The 14,495-nt window shown below is 40.1% G+C and overlaps 1 protein-coding gene across 1 annotated transcript in view; it reads right to left on the reverse strand.

Moving 5' to 3' along the window:
- The window catches only part of Dcdc1 (doublecortin domain containing 1), a 367,448-nt gene that overhangs the window by 70,956 nt on the left and 281,997 nt on the right, over positions 1-14,495 (reverse strand). Inside the window, 1 exon segment of the mRNA XM_055602817.1 lies at positions 1,338-1,461. Coding sequence (XP_055458792.1) covers positions 1,338-1,461 — 124 coding nt within the window.

The raw sequence follows: 14,495 nt of genomic DNA on the forward strand, positions 1-14,495 counted from the left end.
GATCAAATCTGGAATAAAATTAATGAACACAGTGCTCAAACAGTTATGAATTCCACAATACGAATGTCAAGCCTCCAAATCAATTATACGGAGATGGGATCGGACATACGGGTCTTTCAAACGAGAAAGATGCAGACTTGAAGTGAAATGGGTTGTGCTTAATTTGAGCTCCCTGCTTGCTAAGTACATTCTTCCCCAAACATTTCAAGAAGCAGCAGGACCCAGTCATTTTGGAGGATATAGTCCATCCATCTGACTCTAGCTAATTTAATGCCGCACTTTTTTCTATTCATTTTACAAGTAAGGGCCAAAGAATATGGGGGAGCAGCCTGCCATGAACAAAGGCAAAGTAAAGGCATTTTGATACGTGAAACTTAACTACTAGGCCCTAACTGAAAGGCATGCAAGCCAGAAGGAAAGCAACCATAAGTGGAGGACCTGAGATGTAATATGAAAAGTTAGGATAAGTAGAAATAGAAATACATATTGAATGCACACAAAGTGTTAATATCTTGTGGAGATTTTTAACAATAAAACCTAAACATACGGCAATAAGTAATTCATCATATCATAAGTCGTAAAGTTGAAGTTAGCTATTCTAATGTTCTATTACTTGAGGGAAGCCAAAACATTCATTAACTTTGCATTCATGTATGCAAGTTAGGTTGCTCGAGGTCATTACAATAACACTACCCTTCAAAACAATGGAAATAGAACAATGTATAAAGCAGTAAATGGAGAGAATATAAGGACAACAAAGCCACTATAAACGATTAAAATACTGGGATGAGAGATAAGGCATGAAAAACAGAAACCAAACTGCGATTCAGGTCCATGTGTAGTTAGAAGAGAGAAGGCTAACTACTTCAGCTTAGAGAGGGTGCTGTCTGACAGACATCCTGAGTTGATTATTGGCTCCATCCCAAGAATGTAGAAACCCAGAAAGCCAAAGGATGCAAAGAAGACATACCAGACAGCTAATAACCAAAATTTCAGGATCATTTTATTGTCAATGAATACCAGAAACTTTTACGAGAAGTAGACTGAGTTTCTACATAATGACAAGTCTGACGTTCCTAGAGAAACATAGTATTCTGATCATATGTGTGCCTAAGACCTGTGTTTCAAAATATATGAAGTAAAATTTGAGAGATTACAAGAAAAGACCAGATCGACTTGTTTCCACAGTGAAATATTTTTTATACCTCTTTTCAGTAAACAACAAAATTAGCAAGAACTTTTTACATTGAAATTCAAAAAGTACGTGAACATTTTTTTTTTTTTCAGAAGGTTGACCAGATCCAGGAACTTAAAGATTTATACGAAAGTCAAACAACCTCATTAAGCTGGCCACAGGGCAAGACTGGCCACAGGAATGTAAGCTTGTTCCACAGAGAATTTTCAACTTTGGGGTGTTCCCACTGGCCAGGCTTGCTGGTCCCTTTATGCCTTACTGCCCACGTAAAATGAAGCAGAAAACAAAGTGGGGTGTAGAAGGCTAAATGCCATTCGACATTACTGATTTTTATTGAATATCTGCTATGTACCAGGAAAAGACTCAGTTTGAGTTAAAATCCCCCATCTGGTCATTTGCTATTTACAAGAACTCAAATGAACGTAATTTAGACATAAATGCATTAATTGTAAAAAGAAGGAAAATGATCAAATTGAGCCGAAATTGGCACTGTCATAACAGAAAACATCTAAGCCATAAGACAAAGTGTAAGAGTTATTTACAATGACAGTGACATAAATAACAAGACAAAAATAGGAATACCAGGGAAAATAGAAAACTTCAGTGAAACTCCTGGACAAGCAAAGAAAAGCTAATATGCACACACTTATTGTGGAGAAAATTATGACATCAAAGCAGGTTTCAAGCTATTAAATGAATTTTAATTATATATTTTTAAATTTAATTTATTTAAAATTTTAAAATTAAATTTTTTTAATTTTTTATTAAATTAAATTTTTAAAAATTAAAAATTTTAAGTTTAAAAATATATATTAAATACTGAGTATTGAATCCATGGTCTCACACATGCTAGGCAAATCTGAAGCATCTAATCTTTAAACAATAAATAATATCACGGCAGAGTGGTAAACACCTATTTCCCCAACACTCAGGAAGCTGAGGCAGGAGGATCACAAGGCCAGATCTTGTCCTGAAAACCAACAATTGGTTCAAATATTTTATTATTAAAATTAGTAAATGTAATTATTACTACTTACACATATTATAGTCTGCTTACAGATTATGTCTCTCTCAACAATGCCTATAGTATTAGTAATAATGTTTGTCACATATGAAAAAAAAGTAAGCTTCAGTATAGCCTCACATAGATGGTACAAGAGTGATGACTTAAATTTGAGCCCGTGTAAAAGCTGGGCATGTGGGACCAGGAGAAGAGGAGGGAGGGGCCTACAGTCAGTATATAAAGTGAACATATAAATTGAAAATAAAAAAGGAAAGATAGAAAGAAAGGGAGGAAGAAAGAGAGAGAAAGAAGGAAAGAAAGGAAGAAAGATCGAAAGAAAAAAAAGAAAGAAGAAATAAAAGCTGGGTGTGGTAGCCCATGTCTGTAAGCCCAGAGAGAGGAGGGACAGATACAGGATACACCTCAGAAGCTTGCAGCCCAGCTAGCTTCCATGTGTAGTTTCTGTGTGGGGTACACAGTGCAGCCGCCAACCCCGAGAAAGACTCCACCTCAAGTGTAAGAAGAGAACCAACACCCAAGGGTGTCCTTTGACCTATGCACCCACACACTGAGGCCCTCAAATACACACACACACACACACACACACACACACACACTGTCCATACACACACATCAAAAATAAACAGATAAAAACAAATAAACCATTTTTAATTTTTACATGTATTGTGGTTAATGATGCAGGCAAACAAACACAGGAATGATCAAATTTTACAGTCGCAACAATATGTTTGTTTGTTTGTTTGTTTGTTTGTTTGTTTTTTTAAAGCACAGTATCTTTCTCAAAATTCTATTTTACTAGTTGGAGAAAAAAAACATGACCAATAGCTATTTGGGAAACAGCTAAAATTATTTGCGTGAAAACTTGTAGGACATACCTAGAATTACAGTCAAAGCGAATTTATACTGTAAAGGCTGTCTGTGAGTTAAACAGTGGGGCTGGAGGGATGGCTCAGCAGTTAAGAGCATGGCTGCTCTTCCTGAGATGCTCCCAACTATCTGTAACTCCAGCTCCAGGGAATCCACTGCCCCCTCTGGCCTTCTAGGGCACATGTGGTGCACAGATACGCATGCCAGCAGAACACTCATACACATAAAATAAAGTTAAACAAATCTCATCAAAGAGCTAGAGAAGGTAAAACAAGAAAGCACTTTATTAAAGAACTATTTTGAAAAAAATTTGAATGTCTCATAGAAAATAGATGGGATGAAATAATATTAAGATAAAATTAAAAATTTTAGAAAATAAAGCTTCAGTAAAATTGTTGAAAATGTTTTTTTAAATAAAAATAAAATTAAAAACAGTAAAATCCCTAATTATGATATAATTGTTTATGGTTTCTTAAATCCCCAAATTAGTTTTTAGTGTGAGTTCCCTTTTAAATATTAAGTATTAAAATAAGAAATAATTATTTTTAAGAAGAACAGAACAGTAAATAAGTACCGATTCACATAACTGCAACAAAGATAAAAATAGAAAAGCAAATTAAACATTTACTATAGAAAAGATTAAAAATGAGGGTACAGTGTGTATGTAACTATTACTGGTAAAAGAATTTTGGAAATATAATTTTTGAAAATTTTCAGACTTGAAATATAGATATAGAAAGTAGAAAGCATGTTCTCACCCATGTAATTTAACAGGTCATGAAAAAGAGAATTTTTCTGCTATATAAACATGAAATAGGAAAAAAAAACAGTTAATTATTTCTGTGGCAAGTTGAAAACCTTCATAATAAATTCAGTCACTGGCTGTTTAAAAATATATCAGTGTTACTTATAATTAAAGATATATCACTCCTAAATCAATATTAACCAATAAAATATAATATTGTGGCAGGAGACTGATCACTGTATATAAGCCAAAGTGATATAGGGGTAAAATTATGGACAGTTCTTAATCTAATTCATCACTGAGAGTAAGTGATTATAAGGACAGTACAGCACCCATTTTTCAAGAAGAGATGATGATCCTTAGAGACTCGGAAGTTTCTAAGGCCACCTACCCCCATCAAAACCATATGTAATATCTAATGTTGAAGAGCCTGTTTCTTTGGACATGTTTTTGTGTGGCACTTTTATCCTCCACATGTCAAATCGTGCTGGGCCCAGAGGTAGGAAGCCTCTAGTTCCCGCTCCTCTTAGCCCTTTCTGTTATTCTTCCTCCATGTACCTGTCCCCAAACTATTCCCTGATGTTTAGAAACACCAGCTGTTCCAAGTCATTGCACCTACCACACTTCCATACCCCTAACCTTCTTGACAGAGCAGCAGTTCCTTTTATACCCAGGTAAGAGTCACAGTCCATCAATACAGCCATTCTCTTGCCTTCATACTCACCCTATTGCCCTCACACGATCTGAGCTACCAGTACAACATGATTTCATACTGTTGGTGTCTGTAATTCGCATACTCTGGAGAGTCTATGCATAGTTGCAAGCATATGCATGTTAAAGAGCTCTGCAGAGACACGTGATAGTTGAAATACATATTGCTTTTACTTTAAAGTTATCCTTATTTGATTAGCTTTGTTATTACTAACGGCAAGGCCAGCTCAAGTGTGGACTTTATTTCAGGACAGTAAAGAAGTCATTGCAGAACATTTGCTATAAATATAAACTGATAGAGACTCAGTTCACAAGGCTGGCTTGCAAATAGGTTAATATGCTATGTTAGCTCTTCTCAGTTGGCACGACTGCTCTGTGCTCCCACTTCCTATAGGTATGAAGAATAGTGCCAAATACCATTCATCCCAACTGGACACCCACTTTGTAGAAAACATATAGGTACAAGAGGGGTGTAAATGTATTGATATAACAACACAGATTAAGAGTTTGACATGCTGATGAAGATAAGAAAACAAAACTGGAAAGCATGGTTAAGGGACATGGAATTTTGAGGGGAGAGTTTGTTGAAGGACTTACGGAGAAGATCCAAAGCATTTGATTTTTATTTCTTATGTTAATGCACACCTTAGACCGTCCACTACAGAAGAGGCTCTCGACAACAGAGTAGGCAAGAAGCCCAGAGTGAGTGTTTTTTGCAGAATGTTCATTGACTTGACATCACACCTAAAACTTCTTCAGAATACTGTTTCAAGGACAAGAAGGTGAGACAGTGAATCACAAGCTTCTCTTCTCTAACATTATACATCATCAGAAGAAGCTTGACAGAATGCAGCAGGGATGTTGAAATCTGAACCCGAGGTCCATCCAGGTTACGGATGTTTGGGCTGTTATCCTAAAAGGTCAACATATGTAGTGACCAAGAAAGCTTTAGCATTATATCTTCAATAACTAGAATTTCAGGTCCTGAGACCAATGGTAGCAGAAGGCTGGCCCTTACTTCCAGTGACCCAATTCAAAATTCATTCCCTTGCTCACAAAGCCTCAGGCTTTGCAGTGTCCTCAGATTGATTTTCCTGTGAGAGACTTCTGCCCAGGGATACAGAAATCTGAACTAGCCTGTAGAACCTTCAGTTAGCATTGTCGGCTACTCTGAATGTCTCATGTCATTAGATGGGCAGCCCAATGGGACAGTCGTGACTGGAGAACTACTATTCATTGCCATGAGAACTAAAAATGGCTCCTACGCTGAAGAGGTGAAGGAATGAAGCCAAGAAGTCTTTATGAACTTCTGTGCCCCCATCCCCCGCCAAAGAGTAAATGGATAAGTGTAGCAGTAGCAGTGAGAATCTGACAAGGCAAGGAAATTCAGGGCTGGTACCTGCCAGGAACAAAGCCATTGGTAAAGTAGCCCATACCAGTCAAAACGCTGGCCCAGATATATTTGAAACAAATGGAGAAAGGATGTTGATGCCTACCCACTAGAGTCCAAAGACTAATGGGAGTTGTGAGAATTGAGGTTGAATTTGTTAACTGCCACATCTTTGCATGGCTCCAGGGATTGGCCTGACTGAAACAAGACACTGCTGTTCCCTCCTACAGTCCACCCTCCCAGAATCTCAATAATCAATTTTATTATATACACTTGGACAGGGAGGCTGAGTTATTGCAAACAACTGGATCATGAAGGCAAGGTTTGTGCTAGACTGCTAGATCAAGGAGGTTTAACTGAGCTCGGCAGGGGCACTCTCTGGAGGAGAGCAGTAAACTTCCAGGGGGGATGTAGAAGGCTATGGAGGACATTTTCTACACGTGCCTACACACTGGAAGGCTTTGGCATCCCTCTGAGCCTCAACCTGTGATTGTGGAAGGCTTTTCCACTCTCCCATGGATCCGAGGCTAGAATCCTTGGCACGGCCATGACCATGTCAACAGCGCACATTCCCTCAGGATTTCGGTCCCTCGGGTTTTCCTCTCCTCCCCACGGTCAATCCTTTTTACTCACTTTATGGTAATCTGCCAGATGAAGTAATAGACCGTCGTACCCCTGTGAGGTTTGGATATCCACAGAAGCTGGGGTGCTCAAAAGGTGGGATACAGTATAGGGCTCAGTTTATGTGCCTTGCCAAACTCGCCTGGCTTTGTAGTATTCTTACTCTAGAAGCTAAACAGGGTGTCAAGGCCACGTTGGGCCCATCCCATTTTCCAGCAAAGCCACGTTTCTCATTTGCTTCATGCAATACAACAAGGCATTGGCATACACTTCTCATACCCACTAAAACAGGTGCCAGAGTGAGTTCCTTTCTGGGGAAAACCAGTCATCCACTATGAGGCATGAACTATGGACTTACCATCATTAACTAGGAAGACCTTGGAAGATGCAGTAATATAATTCATGAGGGTAAGACAGTGAGTTTTGTGGCAAGCTTTAATCAGCAGCTGAAAACAAGAAGGAGCCACTAAGTAAATGTCCTCACCTTCTCATCAAGACTAGAAAGTTCTGGAAACCTGGATGGAAGGTGGACAGGATGAGTTTTCTTCTGAAACTACAGACATCCATAACATACTCTCCAGTACTTTTTCTCCCTTCTCAGTTCAATTTTACGTTTTTTTTTTTAATTTCTACTGATATCATACCTCCTAAAAATCCTTTAGCACAGGTCAAACCTTAGGCATACTTCTGGCGAGATGGCTCAGCAGGTAAAAATATTTGCCAATAAGCTTGATAACATAAACTCAATCCTCAGGTCCTACTTGGTAGAAGGAGATACTCGACTCCTGAAATGTCAAGGCAACACACACACACACACACACACACACACACACACACACACACACCACTTGAGCATATAAACCTTTCTGTAGGTTATTGTATGTGTACTAGATTCACGTATACTGGATTCCTTTTGTACACTGGATCCCTTTGGTACACTGGAACTATTTGGTACATTGGATCCACTTGATACACTGGACTGAAGTGCTGTTTTTGTAGGTGAGAGAATCTTTGAAACAGGCCTACATAGGGGCCACAGAGGAAGGTATTGAAGGTTATAGGCTGGACCTGTACTCTGTTGCTGTGATGAGATCAGCTGCATGTGCCTGCCACACACCAACTTCTCCCACCGAGATGGCCTCTGGAACAGAGACCAAAAGTGACCCCTTCCCCTTGGCATTGTTTCTTTCATGTGTTTAGTCGCAAATAAGGAAAAGTAAGCAATACTGAAAAAAAATGGGGTCATTGATGTCGTTAACGTGACCAAATATTTATAGGCATCAGAAATCAGTGCCAGGAATTTGACAGTGTATGGAAGCTGCAGTCCAGAAGAGCTCTAAAATTCCGAGGGAATATCGTGGGCCTTTGTGATATAAATCTAGACGATCAAAATACCAGGAGAAATGAGAACATTCAAGGTCTAGTTCAGGTCTGATGTGAACAGAGGCTCTACTGACAGTTGGTCTAGACTAGAGGCTGTGTGCCATCCTGATGAACTTGCCTGTGTCCTAGGGATCGGAATGAGACCGAGTTTGTTTTTCTTCAGAGGTATGACTCCTGGTAAGCCTGCCCATGCTCTAGCAGGTGGTTCCACAGCCTTGAGCATGTGGCTAGCATTAAGCTGAACTCAGCTGGGTACAGAAAAAGAAAACCTCAAGTTGGGAGGGTGGGTGGGTGTCAGGGGAGCAGGTGGAGAGGCAGAGATGGGAAGGTGTGATAACACTGCATTCCATAGTGTATGAAATTGCCCAGCTGTGTGTGTGTGCGTGTGTGTGTGTGTGTGTGCGTGTGTGTTTGTATGTGTGTGTTTGTGTGCGTGTGTGTGTGTGTGTGGTTGTAAAATAATGAACTAATTTATTTGTTGGCAAAACGTCTAAAGCAGCAAAGACATCTAGGCTGTGGTGTGGTTACTGTTCACACATTTAATGGGTTTATCATGAGAATGAAAAAGGGAGATGGAGCAGAATGAGGTGAAAGAGGACGACTCTGGGTAAGGAAAGAAGTGTGGACGCAGAGTTGCAGACTGTGGACAAGGCAGGTTGGAGCGACATAACTAATTGTTAAAGTGGTCGGTGCCATTAGGGGAAAGCCAAGCACTTGCACTGGGTAGACAGGGGAGGTAGCTCATGGACGCCAAGATCTCACCAATCAAGGGTGCAAACATGTAAACTATTTGAAGAACTTTCATTTTAAAGGAGACGGCCTAAAAAGATAGAGCGCGGAGGTGTCTCGCTCGAAAGGAGCCGCCCAGGGACCCTCCCCGGGGTTGGACAGAAACAGCAGAACCTGTGACGTAGGGGGCGAGGCTACATCTGCACAGGGGTGTAGGACAAAACCCTGATGGACTCACTGAGGCGCACGGTAAAGATGCCAGTGTGGCTAGTGTGTGCAGCAGAGCTGGATTTCTCTAGGGAGGCCCTGGGAGGCCAGGGTGTGAAGACGTAGGAGTGAAGCCCGAGGGCACGGGAGACCCTGAGGGGTTGGAGAGGTCCGAAATGGGAAGACACCTGTCGGAGAAAGCGCCAAGCTGAGGAAAGCACCCAAGGGTGCTGCCAGTGCCTGGGGACCGGCTTCACAGGAGCACTGGAAAACTGCTGAGTACCACGAGCTATGGATATCAGCCACAGGGCTTGGAGCTTGCCTTGCTGAGTTTTGGTCTGGTCCATCTGCTATCCCATTCTTCCCTTCTAAAATGGGCCTGTTTGTTGTGTGCCACTGCATATTGCAAGCATTTGTTTGTTTGTTTGTTTGTTTGTTTGTTTGTTTGTTTAGAGTTTACAAGGACTCACAGTTAAGAGATCGCCTTGAGTTTCAGTAGAGACTCTGAAGTCTTGAATAGCATCGGATGTTGGATGGGATGTTAAGAATACGGGGACTTACTGACTTGGGTCAAATGCACTTTGCTCTAGAGCATATGGCCATGAATATACGGAGGCCAGTATATTATGTTATGGTTTGAACGTCTCCCACAGATAAATGTTTCTACGCATTTGGTCACTAGCAAAGAGCATTTGTTTGGGACGTTGTGGAAATTCCCAGACATGGTCCAAGCTGAAGGATATAGGACATAGGGCAGGCCTTGAAGGCTGTCAGCCAGTCCCACATCTGGCCTCTCTATTTCTTACCTGTCACTGTGACACAACCAGCCAGATGTCCCGGCCACCACTGAGTGATCTGCTCCCCCACTGTGCTGTCCATGCCAGGGTGGTCTGATGTCTTCTGGAATGTGAATCAAAAAAACAAGTCTCCCCTCCCTGAAGTTGTGTCGTGTGTTTTAGTCCAAGTGAAGAGGAAAGTAGCAAGTAGTACTAATCTTCATGTATGAAGACTAGTATAGAACCTTTATTCTACATAGATAAGGCAGTTACATCATATATATGTGTATATATGTATAGATATGTATAAATGTATATATGTATATACATATATATGTATAGATATGTATATATATGCTTGGATAAAAAACTATCACTTTGTAGTCAATTTCTGAAGTTTTTCAAGAAAGGAAAAGATTTATCATTCTGGTCGTTGTGGCTCTGTGACTTCAACTCATTAGCGTGTCTTTAGAATGAGCTGGTCAAGTTCAGCACACACTGTTAAACATTCACACAGAGCAGGCACCATTAGACTGCAGAGTTCTGGCGCAGCATGAGCTTTTATGTAAAAGCAATAGCCCTCTTAATATTCTGCATTATAAATGAGGCGCTGACAGACCCTTAGCTGTAATGGCGCTAGCAGGCCCAGCCATAATGACAGTACATGTGTGTTACATAAATTAGAACACAGCATCAGAAAGCTCATTCTCGGAGCCTCATTCTCTGCAGCTAGCACTAGGTGGAGACAGTGTCCCGTGCAAAGCTCACAGCAGGCCTTCCCTTGCCTGGGAAAGCATCTATTTAACATCCTCCATTCTTTTTCTTCATGTAAAGTAAGGTACTGCAGAACAACCAGCATTTCTAATCAAAGACCTGTTTAAAACAAACATCCAAGATGTGGAAGAACCAAGCTGCAAACACAAACATGGGCACAAATGCCACATGGCAGCCAGCATTCTAACAACCGTTTTTCAATTGGTGGCAAAATTCTACTTATTATGCATGCTTTGATGATTACCTTCTCCATGGATGAAAATATGACTGAAGTTATAATATTCTTCCAGCTTTGTCTGAACTAAAAGGAGCAAAAGCTAGGGTTGTTCCTTAATATTTTGGTTGAATGAAATCTCCTCTCAAAAACAAGACTTAGAATTGACTCTGGTCTGATCAGGTTAGCCATACCAATGTAACGGCTTATTGAATGCATTTGATGAAGAAACAGAAAGTGTTAAAGTGTAGATGATGTTTACAGAGTCTAGTGTCTTTGGCAAAGCTATGCCCTTGTGGCCAGCTATGGACATTTGTATGAGACTGCACACATCAAGGTAGGAAGGAATTATTTGGCATTCCTGGGATTTAGCAACAAAATAAAGCAGACATGAATGTGGCCCAGTTGAAAGGATTTTCTCTTTTGATACTCTCTCAGGATACAAAAACATTTCTCAAAGAATGTACTCAACATAGTAATAAAATGGCTTAATATGTAATTTGGGCCTGATTCAGTAATAATAGATTTCAAACTTCAACCCAAATCATCAGCATCTTACAAATGTGTGTGTCGAATGTAGATCCATGTATCATGACTCTTAACGAAATCATTTAACTTTCTGCTTGATATTAAGACCTATTTATCTACTTAACTGATCACTGTTCTATTTTTAAGATTATCTAAGCCACTAGATTAGATCACATAAAGTTCATCTATAATTAAGGCAGAAGTGCACAGTTCCTCAAAAACAGTGAACAGCGTGATTCCAAACAATGCAATAATACATTCCAGACACTGATTTCAGTAGAATTAATTTTATGAGACTGACATTAAGTGCTCAGTCTCTGAAGAAGAAAAAAACAGAAACAAACAAGTTCTAGAAAAAAATAGTAGCAATGTCCCACTTTGATGAGATTTGATAATAGCCAAACATAATCCCATTCATTTCAATGGCAAGAAGTATTATAAGGTTCAAGTCATGTACATGAGGAAGAAATCATTCAGAAAAAGACACAGCACACACAAGCTCACCTTTAACCCCACCCAAGGGTTTGACGATTAGATGCACAGCTGAAAACTTGAACATCACTCTCTATTCTTTTATCAGAACCATATAGGAGGTTATTTCTGCCTATATTTGCTTTGCAGTTTCCTGGCAATAAACACAACAGTTTATGTGAATAATTATTTTTGAGATAATCATTTTAAAAAATTTTATTCCAGCAGAAATCGGATACTAAAGAATGCAGCATAGTTGTTCTGTGACTCAAATTCAGAGATTAAGTAGCTCTTACATATTAAACTTTGTTCTATTTTATTCTGGAGCTCTTTTTCAGAAAATAGCAAATTTTGTTTTTCATGTGTGCATTTTATACCCACCTTTGCTTTGTCTTTTTTCTTATTTTGATGCTGTGCTTAAGCAGAAGCTGGGTTTCAGTATCAAGTGAGAGGTAAGTATGACGGGCACGTAAGTATGACGGGCACATGATCATGATCAAACTCAAGAAATTTGGAGCTGCAGGAAGGAGAAGTTTCAATTACGACATGGAAAAGGATATTTATTTCAACATAATTTATCTGTCCTTGTATTCAATTAAAGATCGCTGCAGTTATTTTTAAGAGAACAATTATGTTGTACACGGTGGGCTTATTAATGGTAATACATCATGCATGTATTGAGTCTAGGAAAGAAAACAGATACAAAGCCAGTGGTAACATCCCTTGGAAGTTTATTTTTTGAAAATGTTTTTTTGCCTTTCTAGTTGGGTGAGTTTCCTGGCTCTTTAGATTCCAGATCCATAGGAGTAATCTATATTCAGTTGTAAAACCCTATCATTATCTCCATACTCAGGGGGTTTCATACTTGGTGTAAAAGCAAGTTTTCTTTGCAGCTATGGTGAAGCCTCTACCAAGTTCAAGATTTGTAAGAAAAATAAATAAAATAAAATAGAATAAAAGCTCTTCTGAGCGCTTGTGTATGCTGCAACTCCAGGAGAGCCCGGGCTGCTGGATCCGCTTCCCATAGTACGCTTTGGTCTGTCACCTCTCTGGGAGAAAAGCTCTCTCAAGTTTCCATGTTTATTTTCTGCAAGGAAGGGAGACGATACTGTCTGTTGATCCATTGCTCACTTCCTTTGCCTAGGCTAGACATCACAGGAAATGCAAAGAAGTTTGGAGTGGCTCAAGCCCTGGGAAGGTCACACTTCTTTGCTTTTGTAGCTTTGTATGTGTGCGATGCACTGTATGGCACGTGTGTGTGTGTGTGTGTGTGTGTGTGTGTGTGTGTGTGTGTGTGCGCGTGCGTGCGCGTGTACGGGGCAGTACACTTCTGTACAAATGTTCACTGAGAGAAGGAGGACATGGGGCTGTCCTTTACCACTCTCTGTCTCCCTCATTCTTCTAAGACAACGTCTCCAACAAAACCTGGAGCTAGGCGGTTGGCCAGCAAGCCCTAGCAATGCTCCTGTCTCTGCTTCGCCCACAGTGCTGGGTTCTTGGATGTATGACACGTCCACCCTTTTTATAGAGGTGCTAGGGGTTTGAACTCATGTCTTTGCCTCCTGCAGCACGTCTTCTACCCACTGAGACATCTCTTCAGAATCAAAAATCACAGCACTTCAAGAAGGAGAGTTTACATATGCAAAAAAATTTTTTTTCAAACATAATGTAAGACAAAATATGGACATATTTTGTATATAAACAAATATTTTGTATATAGACAAAAAATGACATAGTCAGCAAGAGGTATGGCATATGGTCTTGAAGGAAACTAATAATATGCTCCTTAAAAGAAACTGGAGGAAGACTGTAGTTTCCTGAGGTCTGGGGTTGGGAATCACTCCAAGTTAGGTCTGTTTGCATACCTAAGAATTGTGAAGTGTATTTTAACCATCACTGCTTGGGATATGTCCAAACAGCTTGGTCCAACCAGGCCTGAAGAAAGAGAGTGGCGGCCTTTAAAAAGTACCTTGTCTTGAGACATGTTTCTCCAAATAGCTTTGGAAGTCTGTAGATAATCTGTTGTTTGTTTAGTTTCCTGTCAGCCAAAGATCCTAGAAAAATAGATGGAAAAAAAATAAGCAAGAAACTGAAAAAGAAAGAAGACTACAGTAGCTGTCCCATGTTAAACAAAAATTAGCTATCTAAGGATGAGAAAAGATGGGTCAGAAAACTCTGAGGGGATGAGGAAGAATAAATATTAGAGGAAATCTACAAACATAATGAAGTAAGAGGGGTCCTTTGTCTAAAGATGGTTTTGGCAAACACCATCCAACACGTGTTTAGCATCTGTATTTATAATGCAAAGGCTGAAGGAACTAAGGCAGTTTCTATCCTTGAGCAGTCCCGGCTTTCCAAAAGGGGTGGACCAATGGAAGAAGTCCCAGGGAAAGGGAGTAGTCACTGTAAGTATAATGTTTGCACAGTTCTGCAGATACCTAACCAAGGGCTCACTGACTCCCTTCGGGAGTTGAAAAAGTTAATGGGAAGGAAATTCGAAGTTACTCCTCAGGTCTCAGAAGAGAGAATTGCCCAGTCTCTTACATGTGCATTGAATATGTATTGAATAAATGAATGAACTAAGGAACTGTACTTTAAATCCAGCCAGAGAAGAAGGGGGAAAAGCATTTGTCTCATAAGCATGAGGACCCGCGTTTGATCCCGCACATTATTATAATCCAGTGCCAGGAAAGCCGAGACCGGGGATGTCTGGGGCTCTAGCCTATTTCGTGAGCTCCACGCCGGCGAGACTCTGTCTTAAAAGAGGTTACGATGCTCTAGAGGGGATGACACCACGGTTACTGTCTGTCCTACACACACGTGCACACCTACACCCATGTACTGTGTACACAGAACACAA

This window comes from Psammomys obesus, unplaced genomic scaffold (genome assembly GCF_907164565.1).
Source record: "Psammomys obesus unplaced genomic scaffold, mPsaObe1.curated_primary_1811, whole genome shotgun sequence".
NCBI lineage: Eukaryota > Metazoa > Chordata > Mammalia > Rodentia > Muridae > Psammomys > Psammomys obesus.